Raw genomic sequence first — 17,262 nt, 5'->3', positions numbered from 1 at the left:
GCAACACCCCATCCCTTTATTCCTTGTGAAATGTCGCCACTCGCGCCCGCTCCCAGAGCGTTACGTAAAATATAACAAGAGTAGCTTACGTCAGCAAAGACGTCATCACAATGATTTAGTTTATTTTTCTTTTCAGCGATCTATAAACATTAATTCTTTTTTATTTTCGTGTCAATGGTCTAAAGAGAAAATTCAGCAAACCAGCCAATCAGATCTAGATATAAATAACATATTTTTTATTGAAAAGTAGACATATAAAGAAAATTAAAACTTTGTCATTTCATTACGTATATGAAGAGTCCAAAATAAATATTATGATAGCTAACTCATTTATTAACTGTCGACTGGAAAAGTTTTGAAACACAATCAAAACAATGGTTACTGTACTGATTGGTTGAATTATTGGGTAACTATTGCGCATGCGTGTTTTTTGTACAGCTGACGCAAATGTTTTAAAGGCATTTTATGACTCCTCATCATTCATATTGTCCTGGTACAAGAAACGCCCGTGGAAAATTGTTGCCGCCCTACGTAACGCATTTGGGCGGGCTAGGGCGGAGCGGACACTCCTATAATAACGTTATCTGTCCGCACTTTAGATGTATTCTATTGATGATATAAATTGAAAACTATATACTAACAGACATAGAAAGTTAGGAAATATTCTTATTTTACAGAAAGCAAGAGGGTTTTATGGGTAATTTGAAAGCAGTAAACGTATTATTTTGGGTTAAGATAGATTTAAGGCAGTAAAGTAAGATTTTCGTATTTTGGGAGGATTTTAAAAAATAGACATTTAATTTTTTTATTAAAGTCATTCCCTAAACCTAAACTACATACTTATAAATGGATAAATGGTCGATGCTACATTTGTTAAAAAAAACCGACTGACTAACGTTCTAATAAATGTAATAACGTCATCGTATTGAAACAAAGATTTAAAATTTTTCAGTTTAAACTACGTAAACATTACAGTTTATGTTATATGAAAAACATTTTTATTTAAGAACATATCCCAAAACATCGAAATAAGATTTATTAATTGGAAAAAAATTAAGGCGACTGAGAACTCGTGATTTGATAATTTGCAGTCGTCACAATGAAATTTACATACAAACCCAACTTACATACATACGAACGATAAATGACGGCAAAGATTTATAATACTTGAGATTTATCTTGAACGTTATTTAAGTTTTTTCTTAAGTTGTCTTCTTTGAGTACTTCATAGGATTATTTTTAGCACAGTTACTTATTCCAATGTTTTATGTCGCCTTAGTAACATAGCCATGTAACAACGTTTCAACGCCGCCTCCTAACGATGTATGGGCGGAGAAAATTTGCGCCCAAAATATTTGTAACCTCCCTCTTGTTAACAGATACAGTCGTTATGTGATTACACTCAAACTTTTCCATGATATAATTTTTTACAAAAAAAAAATGTCATACCTTATCCTTAAATAGAGATATTAAAATTTATCAGTGTAACTTGCATCAGACGAATTTCCTCGTTTGACGCTTTTACTACATAATTACAGGACAATAAATAATATCCTACGTAGCGTAGGACGTCCTCAGACTCGGTGGAGCGATGATCTACGCAGGGCAGCCAGCAAGAGCTGGATGAGAGTGGCCGTGGATCGTGCTCAGTGGCTTGCTATGGGAGGGGCCTATGTCCAGCAGTGGGTATAGGCTGATGATGATGATGATGATGAAATAACATCAATGATTGCTTTGCTTTTAAAATCTAACATACTTATGTGACCCCATAACATTTGTAGGAGATGAAAATATATCTATCCCACATTAAGTGGGATAAGGGCAAGTAAATGGAGGTATGTTAAATAATCAGTATGCTTTTAAATAGGATGAAAACCAGTTGACTAATCTCAGTCGTAAATAAAACAAGCCCATGTATGTATTCGTAGTTATCTTTTAATCTCTATTTATAGCGCCTGTCTGTAGAGCAATCTCTTAGTGAAAAAGGTCGTGGTTGTTATATTCCATAGGGGTCGCAGCATCCTGTATTCTATGCTATCCTAGTACAATCGACCTCTAAGCCCGCCGAAGCTGCGTCTGTCCGACCGGGACTCACCCTTTGCAAAGGTCACCCTAAATGCCAAAGGGTATCAAATACATTTCTCTCTACGGTTCTTTTTTATGTATGAAATGTTGACATTTTCGAAAGTATTTGAAAATAAATGTTATTTTTACTGCATTTGGCAATAATACAAATAACGTATAATAAACACGTCGATATTATTTAAAATACAACTATGACCATTCCATGTAACTTGTGCTTTTGACACATTACTCATTCTCACAAATTAGGTGTTGTGATAGAAATATCCTAATAACATTTTAAACAACAACCAAGTGAAAAAACCTTGACACCAACTTATTTTTTAAAACTCCTAAAAATAAATGAATTAATCAATAGTAAGCATTCGTTTTTTCTTGTTAGGAATATTTTATTATAAAATCTTACTAATAGGATTCGAAACACGTGTAACCAGTATAACCCTTGTGAATCGGCGATGCTCGTGACCTCTCTATACCAGGTCGTTAGAAAATCGAGGAGCTTACGCTTGACAAATAAAAAGGGATTACTTATTGCATATGTAAATTATCTGATAGTAATGTAGACATTTTATGCAGTTATGATAATTAATCGTAAAAGATTAAGTTCTACTGTCTTTTATTTCTTTATCGATTTTTTTTAAGGTTTTGTAATTTGGCCTCCCTATATGTAAATTAAACTTTATTCTGATAAATGTACTTAGTTTCAGTGTATATTGATAAACATTTGCGTGCTCACAATATTTACTTAATATATTATTCATATATTTCACGACATTCGCAGACGTTCTGTTGGGTGTTCACCTCAATCGCTACGTCATCACTACCCTTCGAACGTCTCTTGATAGTTGGGGTGAAACTATTGTATACCCCTGTCTGTCATGCTCCCCTATTGAATCGCACTAACTTGCGCGGGGCGTCGCGTTTGGCGCCACACAGGGCGTCGACATTACCTTACAACTTATGTTGCCTTGGGACTATCGTAGCAAACGCGTTACGTCATCATTCAGCCTTTTGTAGCGAAGCAGTCTACGAACGTGCTACAACGGCAAGCTACGCGCTACAAAAGGTTTTGTTTTAAGTTTCACCTTCTTTTAACGTTTATTTCAAAAAAATATTCAATAATTAAATCAAATACATAATTTTAAAGATGTTCAAATAAGTTTTAACTTGTTGGGGGATCGCAATTCTTTAAAAAATTTCTTCCATAAGTATGGTTAGTTGTGGTTGCCTATGGAATATAAGTAGAATTGAAGTACTTACTTAATAATATTATATTAACCAACTACGTGTATATCATCAAATAACACACAAACTTTACCCATTCCAATACCTAACCACCAAGCAAACATACTTGTGTGGATATATAAAACTAGATTTAATCCTAGATTGTACAGGGCAACAGTCTTACAGTAAATATGTTGTCCGAGTACTTAGGGTACATAAAATCTTTCAGGGTTACTACAATACACAATATTTAATAGAGTGGATAATAGTTTAACTGTACATGTGTACTTCAGGATTTTAAACTCATTTTAACAGTATTTTTTTTTAATATTTCCCCTCCTCTCCCTCCTACCGACTTTTCCCTTCTTATTTGTAATTTTTCATCGAAAAGACGATAATATTTTTTATCATTACCTTAAAATTTTAATTTATTGAATATTTCTTTTTTTTAATTTACTTAACTTTGATATTGTGCACTATTTTATTCTATATGTGATCTCTATTATACTTGTAAAATTGTAACTACACACAACAAATAGTAATTACTAAGAGAAGAATCAACTCCTTGACATGATATTAAAAGACGTAGACTATGCTACGACGTATAATTATGAAAAGTAGGGCTACGCTTTTCTCTGCTACGAAAAGCTACGGATTTATATCCTACGTTTTCTGTGTCCTTAGTACGAACAACCTCGAGTTAAGCCAGACCGCTTACGTCATAGTCTCTGCTACCGACGATGACGTCAACGCGTTACCATTTCAAACCTTTATGTAGAATTTACTATACTTGTTGTATATCTGTTTGTAAGTGTAGTTACAAAATTATAAGTTTTAGTTATTGTAATTAGGTTTATGGCTACGTCTCTACAATTTTTAGTTTTCTAAAATAATTTTTTAGAAGTTTTTTTACAGTAATTTCGTATAAAAATGTAGAGTCTGTCTCTCTCCAACTTCAAGTGTAGTATCACGATCAATATATACTTTGCTTTGACGTCACCGCATTGTGTCGATCGGTGCTGGTTCAAAGCTTCTGCTACCCTAGCGTCCAAGTATGCCAAGAAAAGCGCTGGCGGAAAATTTTCATGTAATCGGAAAAATTCATAGGATTAGGATTCTTTGTAGAAATCGCCAAACTATTCTTGTTCTTTGTTATTTTCCTCATTATAACTTTCACTTTACTGCTGTGGGATATAAGTAAAATGCTTATTTTTAACACAAATTAAGCGATAAACAAGCATAATAGATTATTCTCTTTCAAGTTAAAAAGCTTTAAGGATTAAAAGAATAGTTTATAAGATGCTGTAGTGTAGAAAATTAAAATATTTTCTCCTTGTATAAAGGGGACAGTGTTTATAATGTTTATAAAGGATGTATTGTCACATAACGAGAAAATTACCCGCGGTGTGGCATTGCCAATTGAGGGAGCTCATTTCATATTCCGCCCACGTGTTAAAAGCGGGGATCGTCCGCGCCGTTCACAAGATTAATCCGTCGGTTATCTCCTGCCGCGTATAGTCGCCTGGTTCACCCGGTTCTCTTTATCCCGAATTTTTATCCCGATATCCGGGTTTAATCCAAATGGAGAAGTTCATACTGATTCTATTAAGCTTAGCTTACACCCAGTGCTACGGTCAGAATAGTTATTACTTCGAGAATCATAAATACTGTGACGATTTATCGCCGTACTTCGGTGACATTGATTTGGATCAAATATCCGGAGTTTGGTACGGAGTTGAGAAGATTCCACATTCGAAAGGAGAGTATAAAATTGAACATACCAAGGAATGTTTTCATATTGACATAAGGGAAGTTCATATACAGGTTTGTTCGTATTATTTGGATAGCTTTTATTTTATTTTTTGCTACTTTTTTACAATGAATAATGTTTATTGATTTTTAGTATGTTAAAGAACATTTTAGATCTATATCTGATTTACTTGATATATTGATATACATCAGTTCATCACGCAGATAAATATTTAAACAAACTCAATATCAATAGGTTGTACAATAGACCTTTATCAATGTCTTGTACAGTATGTAATCTTATCCAACCTTCACGAGGTCATCTGTTTATCTAAAAGTAAAACGAAAGGTTTTATATGCAGTATCAGACGTTCTTTGCAAAGAGCTAGCTAGGACGTTAACTAGGAGCTATGTTATGACATTTGTGTATAGTATAATGATATTTCATTTGTCTGTAACTATTATTACAATACATAAAAGTAATCTCCGGAACGGCTGGATTTTGTTGGATCTTGGGAAGGTCCACACGGGCGTCCGCTAGTTATTAACAAATACAGTCAGCGTCATAAATACCGTAGCAGACAAGATATGCAAATATATAGGTACTCAAAAAGTAATTAATGTACATTAATTTAAATCAAATACAAGTAATGTAATTAACCCTTACTATAGAAATTATCTAATAATGAGACTTAACTTAATTTTAATTTACAAGCATATTAACGTGTGACTAGCAATTTGCAGGATGTAGAGGTCGTTACAATTAGTAGGTCAAGAGATAGAGGAGCCATGATATAAGAGGCGTAGGTTCAACCTTAATTAATATCACTCTGTCTCCCAACCACATGTACATTAATTAAAAAGATCATATACGAAAATTACCTTTAATTATATGTTTAAATGGAGTTCATTATAATACCATTTGCTTTTCTCTTAGTAACGGTGTGTGCGACAAATGTAAATTACTGTCCGGACTTGAAACCTATTCATGATTTCGATATTGATGAATTGTTGGGAATGTGGTATTTACGCGAGTATATATTCCATAAAGATAATAGAATAATAACGGAATATAATCCTTATTGTCCTATAATACAGTTAAGAAAGTTTGAAGATTATATACAAGGTGCTTTGATTAATCGTAACTTAGTAAGTATTAGATTCAAATTAAATCATTTAACTTTCATCATATCACATCATTATCTTTTATCAAAATAGCTGGAAGATTCAATAACATTAACTCAGCGAGACCTAACTAAATATTATCTGTCAGATGTATAACATTAAAGTAAACTTCTTTAAGTTTACAAAACAATCGTAGCCTAATCTGCAGCTTATTTAAGACTATCTGTCGACACCATCCGTGCGACTTGATAAAAAAACAATAAGTAGCCCATGTGTTCTTCCAGACAATGTTCTACATCTATGCTAAATTAGAACGAGATCTATTGAGCCGTACCGGATATACCTTCAAACAAAAATTCATCTATCTATCTAAACATAAATTTTATTAATATTTGCATTTATATTAGTAAGATTCTAAAGCGTAGTTCCTACGTCAAGTCATTAATAAATGTAAAGAGCCTCCATTAATCGTATATTTTTATATAATGTTAGTATGCTTGTGGCGCGTCATTCATGCGACGTTTTAACAATAGCAACTTAACACCACGACAATGTTATATGAAATCCCACAAGAAAACACGTAACACACATGTCTATAAATACAGTTGAGGTACAGGCTTTATATTGTGTACTGATTCAATGGATAGTTATTGAACTATAAAATATCTTTATATCAATAGCTTATATTTATTCGATAAATAATTACATTTATCGTTATTAAATTAATAATTTTGATACCAAATAGTTTTATAAATGTTTTACTAACTCTTTTACCGTTTGTTTCTGCTGTCATAATCATTGTATAAAACATATCGTCATCTCTGTTATTATCTCTGACAAAACAGAGATAACAATATGTTTTACACTGGGATTATGGTCTAAGAAAATCTATGATTTTTTTTGTTTTTTGTTTTTACTCTGGTCGCACGATAACGTGTGAGTCAATTATCAGTAGACTACTTTTCTACTACATACTTTTTTGTCAATATTATTTTGGAATAATTCTTGATTTCAGCCAACGCCCCCTACGTCTTACCTCCCGTTGACAAATTCTCCGTACGTGAGCCGCACGTATGGCATGCCTGAGCAGTACCGTATCCGACACTTCGTGCTGGAATGGAACGAAGGTCTCTGGAGAGATGAGTACCACATCAAAGTGAACACGTCGCATAAAGGTTTCTGGCCCACGGACGTGCCTAATAGATGTAAGTCAGTTGCGTTGTTATTGAACATTTCTTAATACTTTTCCTTTTCGGTTAGCTTTTATGTAAGGGTCTACTAAAGAAGATATATTCGTACGTCAGTTAATTATAAAAATCAATACAAAATGAAAGAAATTTTAATGTAGTAGAATTGTTATATATAAAGACGTTAATATTTATTTTAATTTTTTACAGTCGTTCCTACGCCATTGCGGTAAAAGTACGATTACTTTGATATTTGTTTGTTAAATTTAGTTTTAATATATTTGTTCCATTAAGATTTTTATCTAACTAGATTATATTTAAATAGTTTTTAAAACGCGCTAGCAAATATAATGAATAAAGACTGTAATTATAATATTGCGTGATTTAATTTACTTTCTAACTTAAACACTGATTCAAATTATTTATAGTACTAAACTACCTTTTTTTACATTTGATAATAGACATGGAATGTATCAGGTGTCTTAACATGATTATGAAGAAGCCTTACGAATGAAATGAGATTGTAACTTAGCAGTACTCTAGTCAGCCTAAATCCTTGTTTACAGAATGCCAGTACAGTAGGACAGGAGCGCTGTCGCGGCATGGATATCTTTAACGCACTGGCGCCAGTTAGTGTTTACATTATGCCATGTATGCCAGCGCTGATTTTGAGCACTACGTATTACTGTACTGACTTAATGTAAACCAGGATTAATCTTAATAGAGCTAACTCGAAGTGTCGGCAACATAAAATATTATTTTGTATTTCTAATCTTTTCATCGTATGTGAATGATGAATCTGTTAAGTAGTACATATAATATGCATAGCATTATTACAAAGAAATATATTTGATGTATATAATTTCTGTTTCCAGCGGTTGAGAAAATGTACCGTTTCTTCGGTGGAGTCATACAAGTATTGAAAGTTGCGAAGACTCACTTGGTATTGAACTTCTGTATGCGTCTACCCCACTCGCAGCTGTACAGCGTCGTGTTATCCAGGAACGAGAATCAGTTGACACCAGAGGACCTCGCCAGCATTCACAATATCTTCACGCTCAAACATCTATCCACGTCAGCTTTGAAACGCGTTTGTGAAAATTCTGCGACAAATATTCAATTAACTGGGACTTTGTTTGTCATTATGGCATTTCTATTGGCAAGATCTTGATGATCGTAGTATTATTGTGTAGTTTTTTAATGTTCCATTGATGTAATCTGAGAGTAAATGACTTATATACAGTGTGATTGTTTTTTTCGGAATTTATGACCTTATATAATGATTATAAAAGAGGGACAGAACAAAGAGGATTTAAAGGATACATTTATATCTTTATCTTTTTCGAATTATTACAGTAATAACTGTCTGATAGTTCATGGTAAATGTCAATAGTAAAATGTAGAAATATCTGTATATATAAACTTCTTGTCTATATCTTATACGGTTAATAAAATTGGAGTATCTCTATGTAATATAAAATATATGAGTATACTGTACAAATAATGTATTTACGTTACTTATAATAAATATATCATAAAAATCAATTTTTAAATTTTTGTGTGTCTGTCTGACATTTGAACAGAATAATCTCAGACACGGCTAGACCGATTTTGATGGGATTTTTATGTCACTTATAAGCGCGGGAGTAACTTAAACATATTTTTAATACCAAGCAGACGAAGTCGCGGGCAACAGTTGGTCTATAACATGAGTGGATATTAAGAATAGTATATAAATTGGCAAGAGGAGTTACATTTATACATTATAAAGAGAAATTTTCTCTCTTGAGTTTGTCATGGCCTCCGAATCACTCTAAAACTTAGTTAATCCAAAATGAGATGTAACTAACTTAGGTAATATATGCAATATACAGGTATAGTATAGTACGAAAGATACGCTTATCCGTTTGATCTAATAAAACTGTTCTGAATCATCAGTATACTCCATACATCGAAAACAACCTGCATTAATTTGCTAATTGTATCCGATGAATCAACACGACTAGCATATTATTTGCGCAGTTCCCAGAGACACCATGCGTGCGCTAGCGTTCTTTTTGTTGATTATGTTACCGAATTACTCAGTTCAAGGTCTTTGCGGGGAGAGTATTCGTTGGTCGCATCGTTTCAACGTAGATGACGTGTTCGGGATATGGTACGGTGTTGGGTACGCACAGCACACGCCAGACATGACTGACAAACCCAATGAAATAGGTTGCGTATCTCTCTATATTACCGATGCTACATACCAGGTCCGAGATGATTGGGTCAACTGGGATGTAAGTATGTTTTGAATTGTAACACCTTCGAGACGCGACTTATTAACTAGCGCATGTCCTTAACTTTTTTTTTACTCTTAAGAATGTCTTCAATATAATATACTAAACTAGGTTTTGGTTGAGGTACTTAGGATTTCTTTTAAATTGTACCATCAGATAAGCTTTCCATATCTCATAGTTTAAGTTTTCTTAATTGGTTATTAAGTCTTGTAAATTTCTAGGTTCCACCGATAAACTATACAGATAAGAATTGGAGATCTGATAAAAGTAACCCTTGGTCAGGTGATGCTTTGGCAGGCTCTTGGCTCGATATAGCGTTGAGAAGACAGATAAAAAGGAGCGTTAATATTCAACGTCGAGTTAGAGTAATGTGGGATGAAGATGGACAAACTATGGAACAGATTTATATTTACTCTCCAGAAGATCCTGGCATTTGGATTGCTGAGAAATTAAGACCATTTGAAAGGGAAATGAGAGAAAGAGGAATAGGTAAAATATTTCTACAAAATTACTCTTCTTTAATTTTTGAACGTAAAATATTTTCTTTGTTAGCAAGAAACATTTGTCAAGAAATATTGTTACAGTAAGACGATTGAGTATGTTTAACTCAGGCCTTATTTCCTCATCCATACATCCAATGAAACATATAGATAGTCATACATCTGCTTCTTAATAGTCTTTGTTTCTGTTTCTTTCAGATATATGGTATGCAGACAATCCACCGCGTCATCCTGAGGTGATCCGAGTGCTGAATGCCACTGCACACACGCTTCTAATCAATCACTGTTCAGAAATCGGCAACGGCGGCATTTTCACTTTGATCCTAAGACGTTCGATATCCAAACTACAAAGATGGGATTGGTTTAAATACGAGCAAGAGTTTTATAAGTACGATTTACCTAGGATGTATCGACATGCCGCTGTCTGTGCTGGATGTATTAACTACAGTTCTATTGCTTTTATGTTTGTCTGTCTTTATATGTGTTACATTCAAATTTATTATAGATAGAATATGGAGCATCAAACTTAGAATGTAAACTTCAGATTTGATTTTAAAAACTAGATTTTATATTTACACGGTTTATTAATTATTTGTATTATTATTGGTTTGTAGTGAATAAAGCATTTTTAATAATATTCAAACTGTTTTGTTGTTCCCCTTAACTACTCATTAGTCATAATTCACTCAAAGTTTATAAAATTATTTTAAAGCACTTTCTTAGCATAATAATAACAGTTTAAATCTACATTTTACTTATTGGATGGGACGTTGACCTGTGGCGTGGTCGATAAAAAATAGAAAGCAAAAGAAAGAATTAATTAAGTCACGATAGTGTCGTTCAAGCTTATAGCATAAAGTAGTTGCTACGAAAAACAGTTACCAGCAAATCGTGAACGCTGCCCATTTACAATAAGGATAAGTAAATTGTAAAGACATTGCAAATTTCTTATCGAAGGAATTCATTCATAACACAGACGAAGTCGATGACGACAGCTAGTACTATCCACATAGACATTTTGTACATGCGTTTTACATTTACGATATATCCTTTTAATCAATTAACAGGATGCGCAGTACCTACGACTTGTTTTGTGCGCTGCTAATTGTTTTTGAGGATGCTGTGAACAAGTGCCCTCTGATCTCCGACCATTTGGTTCAAAGCGAGGTCGTATATACGATAAGTAGGAAGTCCTTTCGCAAGCAAATTACATCAATTATACAACTCAGAAGTAGACCAAAGTTGTTAATTAACTTTGTCAATTAAATACTACAGTGTGACGTCTTGGATAAAACCTGATAAAACAAGCTATTTCATCAGTACTCAATGTGAATTTTGATAAAATAAAGTTTAGTTTGGTAAAGGATTGTTTTGAGTTTCTTAGCTTTTACGTATTGATAATTAATATATATTATAAAAGAAGGTCAGAGAGAATAATAAATATAAAATTCAATGAGCATGAGCCATCAATTGATTTAAGTACAATCGGCTTAATGTATTGATAATTTAAGAATGAAAATAGACAATGAAACTGAACAATTAATTAATATATTAGTTAAATATAGTTATGATCGCAAAATTATAAGATCGAACATTGTATAGAGTCGTAAGTTATTGATAAACAATCCATTATGCTTATTTATTCAATGAAGATGGCTGCCATTGGGAGATATGAAGGCTAAATCAATGTATTATTTATTACGCGTAGTAATGACACAATACTTTTATAACATCTACTTACAAATGTTAGAACCGGTCATTCAAATATCCACGTTCCTAGATGCAAGATAAACGGCTTATAGCCTTTGACACCGGACCTGACAGATTACAATTAGGCCTAATTAGTTTACATCCCACTCCCATACAGTCCGCAGCAGTCGCACTTCACTGTCTAACTAACACGCAACATCTCATCCATAGACAACTTTACGAAAATACGAAGAAATGTATCAAATAGCTGGGATTTTGATAGCTATATTTACAATCGTGGATTGTGCAAATTATCAAAGATATGATACAACAAGACAACCAAGTTATACAACAATTGCCAATTTATACAATCAATATCCGTATAAGACTGGTAGTGATATAGCAACATTTCCAGATGCAAATCGATATCCAAATTATAACACAGGATATACAACGCCTAGATACAATAGTTACAATACAGGATCTAATGTGTTCCTACCAGGGTACACAACCCCGCAATACAACAGTTACGGGCAAGGGTTTACGTCGTATGAAGCACCCTTTATGAAGAATATCAGAGACTACTGCGTGAACAGATCCCCCCAGACTGGCATCTGGGTGGATAGTTTGACTGGGATGTGGTACGGTGTTGAGTTCGTGCAACATTTAGCGGGGGATTCCAGAGTTGATTATGCCAGAACATGCATCGTGATTCATATTTCGGAGCCACATGATCGGGTGAGTTTTTTAATCTATAAATTTTTCGCACTATAAACAGTAAATCCATTTATGTTTAATATATTTAAAATGACTTTTATATTGCTACTAGCTGTTGTCCGCGACTCTATTGCATATGTATTCTTCCATACTATGTTCTACAATTGCCAAATTTCAGCGAGTTCTTTTCAGCCGTTCTGGAGATACCTAAACAAACATCCATTCATCCATCCGTCTGAACATTCGTATTTATAATATTAGTAAGAAGTAAGATTATCTATATTGTTTTTGTAATGTTGAACGGGAGCGTTGGTTTTTTTTATTAAATATCTATACTAATATTATAAAGCGGAAGAGTTTGTTTTGCTTAAACACGCTAATCTCAGGAACTACTGGTTCGATTTGGAAAATTCTTTTTTTGTTGGCCAGTCTTTTTAAGCTTTAGCTTTATAATGTTGCGACCAATAGATTTTTTTAATTCCGCGCGTACGGAGTGCGGGCGACAGCTAGTTTTTAATATAAATTGCTTTAGGATCGAATATGGATTTGTGAACTCTGCATTAACAACTATTTTAATATGTAAGATAAGTAATCCCGATATGATATTGAATGATGACGTCTATTATTGAAACTATTTAGTCTTTCAACAAAGCATTAGTCATACTATCATGTATTAATCTTAATATCCTCTTGTATGCTTTTGTTTATGTCATTAGCTTGAAATCATTTACAAAAACTTACACTTTAAGTGTATACAGATGATAATACTTCGAAGAAACTTGTTAGATCCAATTGCAATTTCTTATGAATTCTTATTTGGTAAGATTCATTTTGTGCATGAGATTGTGTATTAAAGTTTTAAAAGCTATTGACATGTGAGGAAAGTTAAATTTGAGGTAACAAATACGAATGAAGTGGAATATTTTTTTTGTCGAATCAATTTTTGTAGGAAAGAATTAAATTTTAGTATAATACTAAAAGTGTTTATACACTACTTAAAATAATATTGTAAACAGTGTGTCGACGTGTCCCTGCCCTGCCTCAGCGGCTAGCGGGAGTATTCACAATGACAATTAGTGATCTTCATTCACTACTTGATCATTGCGACAATACTGGCACACTTTATTTCCATAGACCTACGAATGTCTACACCTACCAATTTTTTTTTTCGCTTAAAGTTATTATGAACGTGAAATAAATTAATCAAATGTTGTGTATGAAGGAAATTTCTCAAATCATACTAAAATACTAAGTCGAAATTTTAGACACCACATCTATATTGTCCATTTATGTAATTATTTAAAGATGCCGTAAATAGACATCTACGAATGTCTATATTTTAATCTATATTTTAGTTAATTTAGTATTGATTAATAAAAAATGAATATTTTAAGTTTTTATATGGCAATAAGTAAAAAATTAAATGAAGGTATATTCATTTATCTATGACGTAATCATGTGAATTTATATAAAAGGTCAGTGGGAACTCTAGTGCTACGTAAGGCAGGGGTCAAATGTGATAACATCGTTTCTCGAGTGACTAAGGACCGCGCCGCATCCAATCGCCCGTCAGTCCGTAGCAATCGGTTATACGCTGCCAGTTTTCGCGGGCGTAGCGTTCGTAAATCGAATTCGCTTTTAACAATTAACTGTGAAGTTCCATATTTAAAATTGAATTTGTCAAAATTGGCATTTGTTTTTTTAATGGAATCTTTTAGGCGTGGCACAATGTTCTTACCATGGTTCCTGCTTTTGTTTTTGAAGACATCGGCTATAGAAGTTTCTAACTCTACCAACAATAATATCACAGTTATTTGTCAAAGAGAACATGAATATGACGATTTGGATCCGAGAACTGTTATGGGGAAATGGAAAGTAGTCGAGCTTTATCTGCATTTGCGGAAAGAAGGAGTGAATACGTATAAAAGTTGTCCGATTATAACTTTATGGGAAACTGATGACTTTCCGAGATCTACGTATGGGGTAGGTAGATTAATTTGACTAGTTTTTAAATACAGATATATGTAGTTACGTGTCAACTTTTATGCATTATACTTCTTTGTTTAAATTTTTTATTTCGATAATATATTCGAGTGTATATTTTAATATAGTGATCAAATGAGAAAGAAAAAAGACAGTAATATACTTCTAGATGTTAAAATGTCGAGCTACATAGTAAGTGTATAAAGTAAATTGTGAACACAGCAGCAAATTGATGGCGCAATTTAAAAAGACGCATCAAGATTGCAGCCTTGTATCGTCGTTCTACATACGCTTAATAAACAGAGATATACAGAATTATTATACACGTAATTTTGTAACTACGAAGAACTTATCAATACAAATAGCAAAAAAAAATTAAAATATAAGGCGATAAAAAGCCAAAAATTTCACTAACAAAATTGAACATATTAGAAGTATAATTAGTAAGTCGTTTGTTATTTGTCACTTTATAAAAACATCTTGTAAAATATAATTCTATACTTTTTTATGTCAGGCTAGAATTTAGGCAATATCTACATTTACTTAGAAAACGGTATGCTTACGTATACCTACTTTTTTAGTGTCGACATTTAGCTAATTTTACGGGGTCTGCTATAAGTACTAAAGCGATGTTTTTTTGTCTTTCATTGATTATTTATCAAACGTACATTATGTTACAGGTTACAGGCTGTTTAAAAGTTCAGTCACCTCTTTCCATACTAACAAAAAAATCCACAACTGTGGCACGATTCTTTATCAGTTATATATAAATTAGCGTATATAACAATTAAGTTAACAGTAGCTGGAGTGTGGGAAGTTGTTATCGTGGTGGGAGCAACAATCATTGTATTATCCGGACCTAACTTCCTTTAATCGCAAATCCCCGTTTCCTCTGCATCGTGTGCCAATGTTTAAACTGTTTATTGGGGGATTAACTTCCGCACTCCGAAACGTTAAGTGGTGAGGGAAGCCCTTAGTGCAACAGGATGACATATTTTCACTTACTACTTAACCAATTAACGATCACGATTAACGTCAGATCAGTTCATTTTCTCATGACTCATGTAAGGAATATTTTTTGTTTTATCTAGAAGTGGTTATTCATAAAGTAATTGTTTTTCATATGTTTGAATCTTCTTAATAATTGGGAATGACCTGAATGCCTCAGAGGCGCTGCCTACGCACCTCCAAAGTTGAGTCATGGGTGACATTGTTGAGGTCAATCTGCCTGACCCACTTAATCTACAACGATCTTACGTTCTGGAATGAACTTTAAGCCTATGTGAATTTTTTCTTCATTTGTTAGGTTTCATAAGATCTAAATCATCGAAAAGTGTATTCCTTTTCATGCGATTCAGTTGAATTAAGTTGTTTTCATTTAAAGAGCTTTCTTTGTATTTGATATCATTTTGGTTATTTCTTTCCAGCCGTCAACAGAGAACCAACTGTTCCACGTGCAGCACATCAACGCAAAATTCCGGCAGGAGTACCGACATCTGCGCCTGCTCTGGGACGAGGCGGGAGAGACTATAGAGTACACGCTTTACTTCAGAAACGATTCCGCGGGATACTGGCAAGTTCTGGATGGTCAAAATGGTAAATATTTTTTACACATTATGTTTAACAGGCAAAAAATTTAACTAGTTTTAAAACTATTATAATTAAATTACAAAAATATCTTTTTTCTTTTTTAAGGTACAATAACGAATCGTTCAACCTACCAGCAATTCAGTGGTTCCGTGCAAGTTCTCAAGGCGGTAAACGACCATTTACTTTTAAGCTTCTGTCAAGAAGGTACGGCCACTGCCCCAGCACAGCTTTATTCTGTCCTCTTCTCTCGAAACCCGGGTACTATGCCGCGCTGGGAGATCGACTCAGTACATACATTGCTACAGAATAAAAAACTCTCTGTAGCTTCGAGAAGGATGGTCTGTGGCAATAGTGCTGATAAGCCGTATGGTATGGTATTTTCGATCTTAACTTGCTTATTGGCATATTTGATTCGAATGTCTTAATATATTGTGTAACAAACATCAAATGCATTAACCATAATAAAAGTTCTATCTTTCACGCATAATTATGGTTTAAATATACAGACGTATCGTTCATTTGCCTACTAATGAAAACTTAATAGGTATCATTAGATTTTCTATAGTTTTATTGATATAATGATTATAATCAAGCTACAAAGTATTTGTTATTCGTGAGAAATAGAAAACAGAAAAATTGCATCAAATACCAGTAATGCATTTTAAAATCCGTCCTATAAAAATTGATATTATTTAGGTTATTTACGAGTATATTGGTAGTCTTGGAAAATACTTAATATCAAGTAATTATATTTTTGAAAGTAATTTCATTCAAAGATAACAAAAAAGGATAAATTAAAATAACATATCGAAATATTGTAAAATATAAAAAAACGAGATTATTTCTATTTTTATTTGAATTAAGTATTATTATTTAGTTAGTATTTTCTGTATAATTCATATAATTCTGAGAAGGACTAAACTTTTTGTAAGACATAAATGTAATGTTATTATTTATTTACTTCAAATATTTATTTTTATGTGAGATATAATTAATAAATTATATTTTAATATATAATACTTTTTTTTCAACATTTCGTGAACACCTACGTGAATGAACGAGTAGGAGAAGACCTTCATTTGATTCCTATTTGCTGCCGACGAGCTATTTATGTCGTATAAATTATCGTATTCTTTT

General features: G+C 33.0%; 3 protein-coding genes across 3 annotated transcripts; all 3 read left to right on the top strand.

Moving 5' to 3' along the window:
* The first annotated feature begins 4,784 nt into the window (after positions 1–4,784).
* On the top strand, positions 4,785–8,610 carry LOC106117433 (uncharacterized). Its single transcript, XM_013311743.1, has 3 exons — positions 4,785–5,130; positions 7,196–7,385; positions 8,243–8,610. The coding sequence occupies exons 1-3, from the start codon at positions 4,888–4,890 to the stop codon at positions 8,536–8,538; spliced, it is 729 nt and encodes a 242-aa protein (XP_013167197.1). The 5' UTR covers positions 4,785–4,887; the 3' UTR covers positions 8,539–8,610.
* Positions 8,611–9,359: 749 nt separating this feature from the next.
* Positions 9,360–10,699, top strand: LOC106117432 (uncharacterized). Its single transcript, XM_013311742.1, has 3 exons — positions 9,360–9,646; positions 9,868–10,135; positions 10,345–10,699. The coding sequence occupies exons 1-3, from the start codon at positions 9,404–9,406 to the stop codon at positions 10,653–10,655; spliced, it is 822 nt and encodes a 273-aa protein (XP_013167196.1). The 5' UTR covers positions 9,360–9,403; the 3' UTR covers positions 10,656–10,699.
* A 1,254-nt stretch (positions 10,700–11,953) lies between these two features.
* LOC106117431 (uncharacterized) lies at positions 11,954–17,262 on the top strand. Its single transcript, XM_013311741.1, has 3 exons — positions 11,954–12,573; positions 15,963–16,131; positions 16,231–17,262. Exons 1-3 carry the CDS (start codon positions 12,091–12,093, stop codon positions 16,548–16,550), a joined length of 972 nt encoding a protein of 323 aa, XP_013167195.1. The 5' UTR covers positions 11,954–12,090; the 3' UTR covers positions 16,551–17,262.

The sequence above is a fragment of the Papilio xuthus genome, unplaced genomic scaffold (genome assembly GCF_000836235.2).
Source record: "Papilio xuthus unplaced genomic scaffold, Pxut_1.1 DF827680.1, whole genome shotgun sequence".
Lineage (NCBI taxonomy): Eukaryota > Metazoa > Arthropoda > Insecta > Lepidoptera > Papilionidae > Papilio > Papilio xuthus.
This window is presented reverse-complemented; position numbering and strand designations above follow the sequence as displayed.

Excerpts from the sequence above, each read along its gene's own strand:
- LOC106117433 (XM_013311743.1), top strand. The coding sequence starts at position 4,888 with ATGGAGAAGTTCATACTGATTCTATTAAGCTTAGCTTACACCCAGTGC. Across the intron at positions 5,131-7,195 it reads TAAGGGAAGTTCATATACAG|CCAACGCCCCCTACGTCTTA; the intron begins GTTTGTTCGTAT and ends TCTTGATTTCAG. Across the intron at positions 7,386-8,242 it reads CACGGACGTGCCTAATAGAT|CGGTTGAGAAAATGTACCGT; the intron begins GTAAGTCAGTTG and ends TTCTGTTTCCAG.
- LOC106117432 (XM_013311742.1), top strand. The coding sequence starts at position 9,404 with ATGCGTGCGCTAGCGTTCTTTTTGTTGATTATGTTACCGAATTACTCA. Across the intron at positions 9,647-9,867 it reads ATGATTGGGTCAACTGGGAT|GTTCCACCGATAAACTATAC; the intron begins GTAAGTATGTTT and ends GTAAATTTCTAG. Across the intron at positions 10,136-10,344 it reads AATGAGAGAAAGAGGAATAG|ATATATGGTATGCAGACAAT; the intron begins GTAAAATATTTC and ends TGTTTCTTTCAG.
- LOC106117431 (XM_013311741.1), top strand. The coding sequence starts at position 12,091 with ATGTATCAAATAGCTGGGATTTTGATAGCTATATTTACAATCGTGGAT. Across the intron at positions 12,574-15,962 it reads TTTCGGAGCCACATGATCGG|CCGTCAACAGAGAACCAACT; the intron begins GTGAGTTTTTTA and ends ATTTCTTTCCAG. Across the intron at positions 16,132-16,230 it reads AGTTCTGGATGGTCAAAATG|GTACAATAACGAATCGTTCA; the intron begins GTAAATATTTTT and ends TTCTTTTTTAAG.